The sequence below is a fragment of the Nylanderia fulva genome, unplaced genomic scaffold, assembly GCF_048542155.1.
Source record: "Nylanderia fulva isolate GAGA-0341 unplaced genomic scaffold, ASM4854215v1 Scaffold8, whole genome shotgun sequence".
NCBI lineage: Eukaryota > Metazoa > Arthropoda > Insecta > Hymenoptera > Formicidae > Nylanderia > Nylanderia fulva.
This window is the reverse complement of record NW_028190916.1, coordinates 1,258,428-1,271,092: the sequence shown is the minus strand read 5'-3', so window position 1 is coordinate 1,271,092 and position 12,665 is coordinate 1,258,428. Positions and strand designations below refer to the sequence as shown.

The 12,665-nt window shown below is 32.8% G+C and overlaps 1 protein-coding gene across 6 annotated transcripts in view; it reads left to right on the top strand.

Annotated features, from left to right (window-relative positions):
- Nucleotides 1–12,665, top strand: part of LOC114931831 (trace amine-associated receptor 9) — a 70,715-nt gene that overhangs the window by 47,321 nt on the left and 10,729 nt on the right. For all 6 annotated transcript variants that reach the window (XM_085489321.1, XM_085489319.1, XM_085489323.1 and 3 more), the window contains exon 8: nt 393–540. In XM_085489321.1, coding sequence (XP_085345447.1) covers nt 393–540 — 148 coding nt within the window. The remainder of the gene's footprint in view (nt 1–392; nt 541–12,665) is intronic.

The window sequence follows — 12,665 nt, the reverse complement described above, 5'->3', positions numbered from 1 at the left end:
AATGAATTAAAAAATTTGATGCATTTTCAGCATAAATTAAAGAGCAAAATATAATATTGTAAAGTGCATTAATTATATTATATAAAGCACATTAATTAGAGAGTAGAAAGAGAGGCAGAGAGAGTATGTGAGATAGAGACAGAGTTGGAACAGATATCGCAAAACTGTTTCTATCGCATTACAGATACGACAAGCACTTTGATATCTAGCACTAATAAACTTCGCGCACGTATCACATTAGATTTCTCGTAGTTTACGTCATGAATATGATTTTATATTACATTTGCGCGCGTGATATCATCTTTGCTGACCCATTTTATGCATTTGCTCGTGTACGAAACGTTAATTATTTCTCAGCCGGAAAATGCTCTTTATTGTTTCTCCTCTTTCAGAATCCTGGCGTGTTGCTGTTTTTATTTTCCGACGACGATGGTGCTGATGTACTGCTACGGCTCGGCTTTTCACGTTAACAAACTACGCTTGAAAAGAGTAGTTTGCGTTAACACGCCGGAGGTTGTTAGCGGCGGCCATATAGAAAGGGTAAGTCAAGTTTATTTGCTTTGTGAATAAGCTGCGAATATCGAGCAGCTCGTTTAGCAACAACTGACAATGCAATCACGTAAAATGTAAAATAAAACCAATGTTGTTATCAACGAATGATTGGATACGAAGATTGTTACGTACCCGTCGTGCATTGCGCGATTGGCACTTTACAAATTAAATATATGCTGCCTTTTACGCTTGGCAGTTAAAAAGAATTTAATATCGATGCTATTTTATTTATCAAATGTTTTAACTCTGTAGCTAGATAGGAATTTTATACACGCACGTAAATGAAAACATAGCGGAAGAATATCAAGAGTTGAATCCGCATTCATATCAAGGCTGTCAATAACAAGTTGATTGCTGGTTGCTGAAGAAAAACAATATATAAGAGTATAATTTCAATAGACACGTTTAAAACTTTTCAAGCAATTTGCTTTTTACTTAAAATTCGCAATTCTCCGGCGAATTATGCAATAAAATTATACAGCTTATGAGCAAGTACACCGAAGAACTTTATGCAAGAGTTTACGAAAGATTTCCCAGTGCATTCTCGCGAAAGGGCAGAGCAACTCGTAGACTAGTTTCCAAATCTGTTAAATTTCGTTGAAATAGCACACATTTATATACACAAACACATACACTCACGCGCATGTAGAAGATTCAGATGAGAAGCATCTCGTAAACTCGAGAACAGTTAATATAAAGAAAAATCAAATAATCGTGCCATCGCCACATATTTCTTAAATCGAAATAGCCGAATAATTATTTTGAGATACACAAACTTCGTTAAAGTATCAGAATATAGCAAAAAGATAGTGTTAAAATATGTTAAAGAACGGTCCAAGTAACTTGTCCAAGTAAAAGATAGACGCAACTAATGAATATCAAACGACTTAAACTGTCTAGTGAATATTAATCATCTGTATGCAATGAGCTATCTTATACTTTTACACAAAACATGAATTATACAACCAACACATTTTCCACAGCAGGCATTTTATTATTATTTGCAAATATATTTGTATATTTTATAAGGCAGAAAAATAAAATATAAGTATTATTAATTTATATCATTATAAATTCATCTATATAAAAGTTTTTTTCTACATGCAGAAATAAACTTTTATATAACATTTATAGTACCTATTATTTACATCTAAAAAATAATCTTATGTGACTCTTTACAAAATTAATGATTAGAATATATAATAGATAAATTGCATTTTGCAGAAATACATTATTTTATTTGTCGAATTCGGTCTCTCGTATTGCGATAACTAGATCTAGCATTAATAAACTTCATCGTAATAATCCATGAAATTGATATCGTATCCAGTATCATGCCTTATCAAAGAACCTGAATGAATTGATGTCATCGATCTACAGTAACTACACGATCCACAATAACTGTTAGTCGTTGGAGAAATGATCGTAAATATATGTCGTAACTATAGAAAGACGCGCAACTTCCGTCGATAGAACCCGCATCGATGCCTCCTTGGACCGATATCTTAGACATTACCGGGAGGACAAACGTCCGAAGCAAGATGGATGGTCCGAACACGGCTAAGCCGACATCGCTTGAATTCGCTATCGCTCGATGTCGTCCGCGATGCATTGAATTCATCTACGATAACGAGCTTCTGAGGTTGTCTTCGTTGACCTAAAGCTATGTGTCAGACATTGAGCGATCGCGACAGCAACATTGACCCCGATCGTCGATCTACCAATTTCCCAAAATAGTTGCGAAAGCTCGACAATATATGGAATAGAAACATGAACATTGACTGTCGAGGTCTTCCGTTAATGAATGAAATTTAGAGAATCTGCGCGTTCAAGAGTGTTCGATAAACGAGTGATCGCGAATATATCAAAAATAATTGCTCCGCGGCGAGCTTCGTAAAAAATGTGATAACGATCGTTCTGTTTGCATATTTACTTCTTTAAATTTGCATTTAATGTAGTTACTACAGGGTGAATTCAATGTCTATTAAGGGTATAAAAGTTTGAAGGTCGTAGCAACAAACTCTTTTCATACTTTCTACTTTCAATTTCGCATAAATAAAAAGGTGCTTTAAAGAGTATTCCTCTCTGCCAGAATTATAACATAAATTTAAAGAGAATCGTACATATATAAGATGATATTTTCCTAGATTCCTTCAAATTTTTTAAAATAGTTTAGCTTCTTAGTTGCTTTCAATTTGTAGAAAAACGCGCTCTTTTTCTACAAAAATATGTGCAAATAAGTAATGATGTCCATTACTGAAAATACATCGAAAAACGGATCGCGAATTATAGACTTAGCTGAGCTTTTCTCTCGGGTCATGCAAGAGAATCCTTGTGTGACCTGATTTAAGTAACCCTATTTTAAAAGCTTCCTCCGCTTAATTCCGCTCTAAAAACGAACCTTACGCCTTGGAAATTTTGGCAAGCTACTCGGACATGAGAGCCGAGCTTTTGGCTTCTTCCACTTCAACCCCCGCCATCATGATCGAACCACTACCAACGTCCTTCTTCAGGATGTGCGCCCCAGTTTTCGCGGCAAACAATATTTTTCTTCTTGCGCCTCCCGCGTCGCCTCTCGTTCCCTATTTCGTTTCCAGGAAATCGTATTTATCTTGACATTAGCCAGAGCCATTCTACGACGAGGCCAGAGAGTTTCCGACCTTGTTCCTACTGGGTGCACTTGCTTATTTCATTTTTTTTTTTTCATGTTATGTTCTGTCACTCGTATTTGTGGTGTATTAAGTGGTCTTACCTCATGACAGAGCTCTAGAGAATCAGCGAGACGAAAATCTGAGAAAGGCTTAATGACACTCACGTATCGCGGCGTAAATTATATTCGTAAATTATATTCTCTAATATATTATTATTTTAATTAATATACATTTTTCATGTATAAAAAAATAAAATTTTATTATCTGTATATTCTAAAACTTTGCAAAATGAAATAAGTTTTATATAAATGGATATTTATAATTCGTTAATAAACTAATATTTAATATATGCGCCTTTGTAATACATTTTTGCAATTAAAAATCTTTAGAAATCATCAAGAAAAAGAAGTGAATATTCGTCAAAAGTTTTAATTTCGGATCTATAAGAATCACTCGAAATCTCTACTGAACTAACTTCAAGTTCAATAATCCTGCTTCTGTCTATGTCTAAATTCCAGTTTCGACGCCGTAAGTCGTCTCGCCGATTCTCTAGAGCTCTTCCATGAAGTCGAGCGTTTAAGACCTGAGTAAATCAAGAAAATTAAAGGTGCCTCGATTAAGTCAGTCAGAAGAGTTGTGCTGTTTCTTTCCTGGCAAATGATTCATTCAATGCTGAAATTCTCTCTTAAGAATCAGTCCATAATTTAACTGAATATAATGCACTTTAAAAATTTCGAGTTTTAAAGGAACGTGTAGCGCATGCAATCAACAATTTATTTTTTTCTTTATTTAAAAATTTTATATCATTGTTTATATTACGTTACGATAATAATTTTATCCGGATATTGAAGCGTCCCGACAAATGACAGTTTCCGGGAAATCCGTTTTATGAAAAATCGATTTTAAATTCATCAAACGACCTATCGTTAGAATGAAAAGCGGCAGCAGTGCTGAGTCATTCTATGAACGTTATACTCGCACAATTTATGTCATGTCTTTAGAGAAATTTTAACACCTTAACGCTAGCTAAAAAATCGATATTAGAAATTACTGCTTCGTGTAATTTACTACGCTCTAAAGCACTGAAAAATCAACCCTCAAGCACCATACGAATATTAAGTATATACGGGACGGCTTAATCATTATAAATCATCTTGTCGCGATCATTAACCCAGTTTAAGTGACGGCCTCCGTAGCGATTGCGTCGCGCGCTATTTTTGCTATGCAAAGAGATTTTTGTCGCGCGTCCTAGGCGATTCCTCTTGCGCGCGCGAGATAATGACGCATTAGCAGCACGTCGATAAATTCCTGGCCCGTGCGCGGCGCATTATTATAACGAAACGGTACGATTTAAGCACACAGTGCGGTCCGGGATTCAGGGCACATTCGAGAAGAAAAATCATCACGAGAGAGAAAGATCGCAGCGCCTTGTCCGCCCCGATTTTCCGCGAGCGCATTATAATGCGCATTAAAGCGTGTGTCCGCTTCCGCACTCCATCGCAAAACGGTCCATAATCGGTCGAGAGTCCGCGGATCGTTAAGCTCTCTTCTCCCGCGACCGGCTCGTATTTTCCGGGTAGGCCGGATCTCGAGACAAAATGGGTTAAGTGCGCGACGCGAAGGCAGCACAGGGAATTACAGAACAAAGACAGGGGTGAGAGAAACTCCCGACAACGACATTCTCCTCGAACGGTCGGAGGTTTCACTTCCCGTAAACGTTCATTCTTTATGTTATGGTCAATGTCCGTCAATCTTAATCGAACGAATTTACGATAATAATGAATCAGCCACATGAATTATTTTGAATATGTTCCGGAATAAGGCTTTCGAGCCAGAATAGATGTGTTTGCGCCTTTCGAACAAATTATTACAATTGTTACAAATATTTTTCAAAATTATTGGATTTATGTAATTTGTTCAACTTTTGATTAAATTTAGCTAAACGTTGTGTCTATTGTATCTCGCACTGCACACTGTTGGAAATCCGCATTATAAAGTCAGAAAGAAGTTTAAAAGAAGAAAAAATATTAGCTATCTTTCACCACACTGCATCTTGTATATCAAATATCCTCTCCTCCTTTTTTTCGTTATTTTTAAAAATTAGCTTTTATTTAAAATAGCTTTTATTTAAAAGTTAGCGATATTTTAATGGCCATGCATATTTATGTAAAACCGACAAACACGAATCAGATATATTAAAATTTAAATTTTGTTCTATATGTATCTGCATACACTACATTTTGTTCTATTTGTATCTGCATATTTTTTTTCTTTTGCAATTAATATAATTATCTTCTGTTTCTTGATTTCATTAACTTGATATAACATAACGTTTCATTTGTAAAAGCGTACAATCAAATATATTTATTTAAAATTTTTAATTTTAAATAAAAATGTTTTACCTTAAAATAAAAAATTTTCATAAAATATATTAAAATTTAATAAAAGCGTAATCTGTTTTGTATAATTTCAGAAGAGTAAACTCAAGTGCTTTTTATACCACCGACGAATAAATCTTCATTAAGATAAAATAGATACTCGTTCCGTACCCGTTCTTTTTTATTTTGCGCGGTATGTCATTGCGACCCACTTCTCTTATGGCAACAACTTTTTAGCGGTTTTCAAACTTTTAGAATCAAGCACTTTGCACCACCGCATTGTCAAGTCGCGCCGCTTTATTTCGCATAACTTGTTTTCTGTTTCTCGATCAATCGATCGAGATGCTTGCATATAAAAAAATTAGTAACTCGCTTTGCGTTTCTCAGGAAAAAACTTTCGTCGCCAATGGGCGCTATCGTTAATGGAAGTCGGGGCTGATTTATTTATAAGTAACTTGCCATCCACGGTTGTGCCTATATCATTCTGCTTCTTTCTTTATGGTCTGTGATTCTTATGTAGGTCAATGGATGCGATAATGCCTTCTAAAGATATCCTCCACCAATGTGTGAGAAATCCTACACAAAAGAAAAGAAAGAGCTCCCTTTTATTTGAAAGGAGCAAAAAATGAAAATTATTGTATTTAAATTTATCGACAAATAATGCTCGATAAATGTAATCAAGTCATTATAATTTTATCAATTACATTATAATAATCCTGTCATATTGTTTAAGTAAATTAATTTCTAAAAATTAACGATGATCGTGGATTTTTTTACAATTTAGTATAAATAAATTTTAAAAATGAAAAGCACTGTTCCTTTTCTTTCTCTTTTTGTCTCAAATGAAAAAATTATAAACACAAAGAAATATATATCAAGACTCTATAATCTTAAATATTAAATACAAATACGAAAGGCCTAAGAGCCATACGCGGATATTCCTTGCGTACATCTTCAACAAAAATTAATTTTTTGTTGGAAATAAACGAAATGTGCACAAGTCCCATATTATTCTTGGTTTACTAAGACTTTAAACATGAAATATCTCATACTTGAGATTTAATTTCATAAACCCCTATACCCCCCTAAAGAAATAAAAAAGAAATGAAAAAATTATACAATTTCACTCAGCACGTTCTTGCATACTATAACGGAATTATTGAGTACCTGGTATTCATCGGATATTTCGCATTATTCTTATTCATGCGGCGATAATATTCTCTGGTAGCTTCTTGTATCGCTACAATTTTCTTATACGCAAAGTAATTAGATATTCTTCATTTTTAAACCTATTGATTTATTTGAGGTGTACGACAGTAGAAGAATAAAATTTCAATAATAAGCTGTAAGTTAAAAACCAAACGAAAACTGTTGCTAAAAAAATAAAATAATCTACGTCTTGTTAATGCATCTTGTTAATGCATTGCTCCGACACTTTTTTCTAAATAAGATTTACAGAAAATAAAAAAAAAATTTAAGAAAAAATCTAATTTGTTTTCTAATCTGTAAGTATTATAATTCATTGATTTTAATTTTTTTGTTGAGCAGTGTTGAGATATATATTCAATATATCTATCATATAAAATTACAGTTACTCTTTTAAACATTATAGCAGGAGTAGCACACATTTATTTCAATTGAATCATCGCAGAGCACTATGGTTGAGTGCAAAGTTACAAGTCGTATATCAAAAGAAGGGTTCGATGGTTTCAATGGCCACTTTGTTCTAATAAAAACGTAGACAATTGTGAATTATAGTATCAAATAATACAATCACACTCGCAATGGTAGAAAAGAAAATTTTTATTTTGTACTAAAATCAATAATACTAAAAAATAAAAATAAAACTTATTCAGATATTTCTGAAGAAGCTGTAATTGGGGAATTAATATAATTTTAATATGATTTATATATAAGAAAAATTTGCTCATAAAGAAAAAAATTTAATGTTTAAGTACATTAAAACTTTAATAACGATTATGAGTAATTGAGATTTTCGATTTAAACGAAAACGTATACGAAAAATTGAAAAACGACGTTGGATAATATTCAGGTCACGAATAGAAATGTGTCGAATCTAACAGGTCATTTGAAATTCGCGAAGATATCATACGGTCACCGAACAGCCAAAAGATTTTAAAGCCACCTTCAATTTCTTCATCCTATTTTGCTCGTTTTTCACCTCATGCTGCTTCTACTTATCGCGGAATAACGAGGTGGAACGAATTAGATGAGAAATAAGTTCGAGACTTCATATTGAATTCGCGGATTTCCGCATCGAGGATTATCCCGAAGATAATTTTTTTCTCTTTCATCAGCCCTTTTTCCTCATCTACTCTTTCTTGACTCTGTTCATTAACGCTTCATTTTTGTCAATACTTCTTTATCCGTTCTATTTCCATGCGTTTTTATAATATATCTTAAGGCATATTTTATTTAATTCTAAACAAACGTTATCATATTCCAAAGTCAGAATAGCTAGAGAATTTATTTTCTAAAAAGAGTAGAAAAGAGAGAAAAATGTAATAGGTAAAAAATAGGTTGGAATTAATGTATAATTATTGTTTCTTAAGTTTTTTAATTCATCATCAATTAGAACGTTTTTTTAATCAATTATTGTTAGAATGTAGGTATTTGAAATAATTTTTACCATTAACAATTTTTCTTTAATCACATTTTTTGCATTTTCCGGCTTTGAATAAAATATACAATGCATCTATTCAAGGTATACGTAATTGTTTCATCCCATGTAGATGAAAGGATCACTTAAGAGATTTCCGTTGGGAGAGAATCTGTCTAATAAATAGATATTAAATAGATATTAAATGCACTCTCGAAATTCAAGTTAAACTTGTTTTCAAAATCGTCCATTATATTAATACTATTAATCAGTTTCAATCATATATATAATATAAGCTATATTAACGTATAATATTTTATTTAAGAAATCACTGAGTATATACATATACATAACGTTTCTAGCAGCAGAGCATTTTAACGACAATAAATGCGATTTCTAATTTTGTTGACAAAATACCGAAAGTCTCTCTTACATAAGTTACATATTTTTTCAGCGCGAAAAAAAAAGATAGATTTTTGTAAGAAGATTACACCTGTAGGAGATGTTATAATCCTCCTTGTGTCAGAGATGCCGGTTCTCGTATTCGCGGTAGGAAAGCATTTTCCACTTAAAATCCCTTTTCCGAGATGTGACATGCACCGTAACCAACAGCTATGATGTCTTTCAGAGCGGCGTTTATGAGACTTTATTTATTTTTCGCGCATATTCAGTAAAAGAGGGAAGGAAAGAAAGAAAGGAAGAGAGAGAAGAAAGGTGAAAGAAAGATAAGAAACTCTCGACAATGAGAGTTCACACGTAACCACCTAGACTCTAGTGATGCGATAAGAGCGGACGCATACGAGCTGGCTTACTTCCATCACAATGAAGCAAAAAAAAAGAACAAGCCTCGGAGTCCTTTATTAGCTCTACCTACACTTCACACGATCCTCGTCGTTTACTTGTAATCTAAGCGCAATTTACGCGAAAGTACCTCATAAGTCTCTCGCTGGCGCGAATATTTATCCGGAAATTTGCGGAAGATATAAATGAAAACGCTTTTTTCTGAAATCAGAAAATATTCCAGGATGAAGTAGCAAAAAAAGAAAACGCGATAGAAACAAACAATAGAAAATGAAGAAAATGAAAAAGATAGAAAGAAATCAGTGTGACTGTGTACAATCATAGCTGTTCGTTACTGCTGAATTGTACAAGATTAAACGCTCATGTACTAATGATATGAAAAGATTCCCATTCAAGAGGATAATTGAATGTTACTCTCATTAAACATACGATCATCATTAACATGAATTTAATTATCGATCGTAATTATTTCCGCGCCCATTCTCGATGCAACGGCCGAACATCCTATGTAATGCACCAACTATATGTAATTAAATGATACATTCAATAATTATATTACAATTGTAAAGTTTGCAAGTTATGTGATATCGACCCAATCAACGTAATTAAGGCAGTTTTACACAAGTATCGTTTTTATTCAAAAAGTTTTATTAAATAATGTTTGTGTTAAAATAGATTGTTGTGGATTTTTGTTAAGCAATATATTTTTTTCAATTTATTACATTTTTAGCCTCTGTCATATATATAGTGCATTTATATAATATGCACATACATATTTAAAAATAATTTTTTTAAATGATCAAGAAGTTAAGATAATTGGATATACATTTTCATATGTAATCACTTTCATAGATAATTTGTATAATGCGCATCCGCATACCATGTAAATTGTTACGAAATGTGTAACACCTTGCATAATTACGACAGAAACAATGTTCGCATTGTTGTAAATGCGCACATTCTGCGAATGGCACATAGAGAGATATGTAAATTTTACGCTGCATACTATGTTTCGTCATCTCCTGTAATAGTACGATTATTCGTGAAATCATAAACCAAATGTTAAGAGCTTGCTTACTTTGTAATTATTCATCTCTAGAACTGCAAATCTTTAGCACTCTTTATCACTTTATCACATTAATTTAAAAACAAATTATCAAACACATGCTCTAATATTATATCGTTATGTCACTTGTATATAATAATGTATAACAAATTTACATATCGCTTTGAAAAAATGCTATAAGTGTAATAATTTTTGATAATCTCATAGATTATATTGCAATAATTATCGCCAATTCTTTTTCTTCAACGGATTATTCCTTTTGTATGAAATTCAAAACATCTCCCCATTTTCTTCCGGAACTGTTATGCAACGACTATAGATAATATCAATGTCTCCGGAAATTCGTAAATTTAAAATTACAATATCAAAATACAAATCATCGATAAAATAGCTTTACGACGATGGAATGAAAAATGTTTGGCACGAAATATGCTATGTGATATTAGTATCAAGGTCTTTGAAATGCATGTTGTTTTGTATATATCGGAAGCAGATAAAATAACTCGCTTAAGTGTGTCTGTAAAATAAAATCCGTGTATTTTTTAAATTCATGCATTACGCGGTATTGAACAATATTCTTTGCATTCAAAAATATTCTTTAATATTTAAGCTCTGATATTTCGAAGGAATTCTTATATCATTGAGAGAAAATCCTACTTCATTAAAACGATATAAAGATTAATACAGTGAAAGTTTAACAAACTATAAGCTCGGCAAGAATAATCTCAGTGCGATACATAGACGAGATACGTTAAAGAGACTAGGATTTCCTCGCTAAAGTTGGGACGATAAATCGAATCGGAATGCTAATACTTCGATCGAATAGTTTATCTCGCGCTTTGCCTTTCCGCCACCAGTATGATATGCTAATAGCTCGGACCGGCATTTCCGTCTGAATTCTTGTTTCCCTACCTTTCTTCCAAGATCCCGTATATCCCGTGATCCTCTATTTTAATCTATTCAACCGATCTAGGCGGAGAAAGCACACTGTTAATGAATAACTTTTTCCAGCCACTTAGAATATCAAAATTCTTCTGATATTTCTATATAATAAACAAAAGTATATAAGAATAATCTGCAATTCAGTATTATTTTAAAATTATGTGTATAATTTATATGTCCAATATAATTTATATAATTTTCAAACGAGTGAATATATGCAGAAGTTACAAGATTACACTCGCTTAGTGTAAAAGGATACTTCTACTATATCCTTCTGATCAGTTTTATCGAACATTTAGGAAAGACCCACCGATCTGAGTCATACTTGTTCAAACATTAACGTCGTAATCTCGAAACTTGTGAGAAGAGCGCCAACATATATAGCATCATACAGTAGATGAGAAAGAGAACTCAGCGAGAGGAAGAAGGTAAGAGAAGACCATAGAAAGGAAGTGGAAATGGACGGATCCAGCTAAACGAGCAGATTCGTAATCTCTTTACTGCCACACGACGAGAAACTTGATGCTGACGAGCTTAGTGCTTAGCGACTTTCGTAACCGTGTCAAGCCGGCCTAAAAGACGAGTCAAGCCTGAGATGCGACGCAAGCCCTTTCCACGTTAAGAGCCATTCGTCTGGATCTTTTCTGACATTACGTCTGCTTTCGAGATTATAACTCCGAGATTGTGATGTGACGTATTCATAGCGTCCGGTGGAAAAAATCACACCTTTCTTCTGTCGGACAATTTCGTCTCGTTATTGTAAATGCAATTTTTCAATTTTTGTCGCCTTCTCAATAGCTCTTAAATTTTTCCTTATCTGAACGTGTTATTTTATCTTATTATAAATAAAAAATTAATAATAAGACGATATTTTTACCTCATACTAATAAACACAAAGTGTTATTAAATAAATGTTATTACGTAATTTAACTTATCATGCAATCTGAGAAATTCTGCGAAAGTTCTCGAGGCTCGTGTTAGCTTTTAAGAAAATATCGATAACGTGCAGTCGTTACTTTTCCGAACGATTGCATCGAAGAATATCGAAGGGCAAGTTAGGATTTAGGACATCGACACACAGTGATCGTAAAAGACGCATACTTAAAACTTATTTATGAAATGGACTTTGAACTTTAATAAGGTTATTTGCAAGGCAGTAACGATATTAAACTTCCTAACATTTTTATGTTAGGAAGTATAATATAAAATTTGAAAAAGTTTTATTTTCCCATTTTCTGTGACGATCAGAGTTTAATATAAAGAGAAAATAGTCTCTTAATTTTTCATTCAAATTTTACTCACGATATAATCATTGTAATTAAACATAAGCATCAAAGTCTAAAAGTAGACGCTAATCAAAGCAAAGTTAACTCAACTTTCTATTTTAAAATTTATCAGCCGAAAGAGTTATGAAGATGAGAGTTCCATCATCTGAGAAGGATTTTTAATGAAGAATAACGTCGCTATCATTAAAAATAGATTTCTCCGTTGTACCTCATTCAACTTTAATATTTTACGACAAAACTTAAATTATCGTTGTCATAATATAAATCAAAATTTATATATCTATTATATATTTATATATTTATTAAATGTTATTGCGTCTGCTCTAAAGCTGAAAGACACACGTTTTCTGTTTTCCCACAGTATAAACT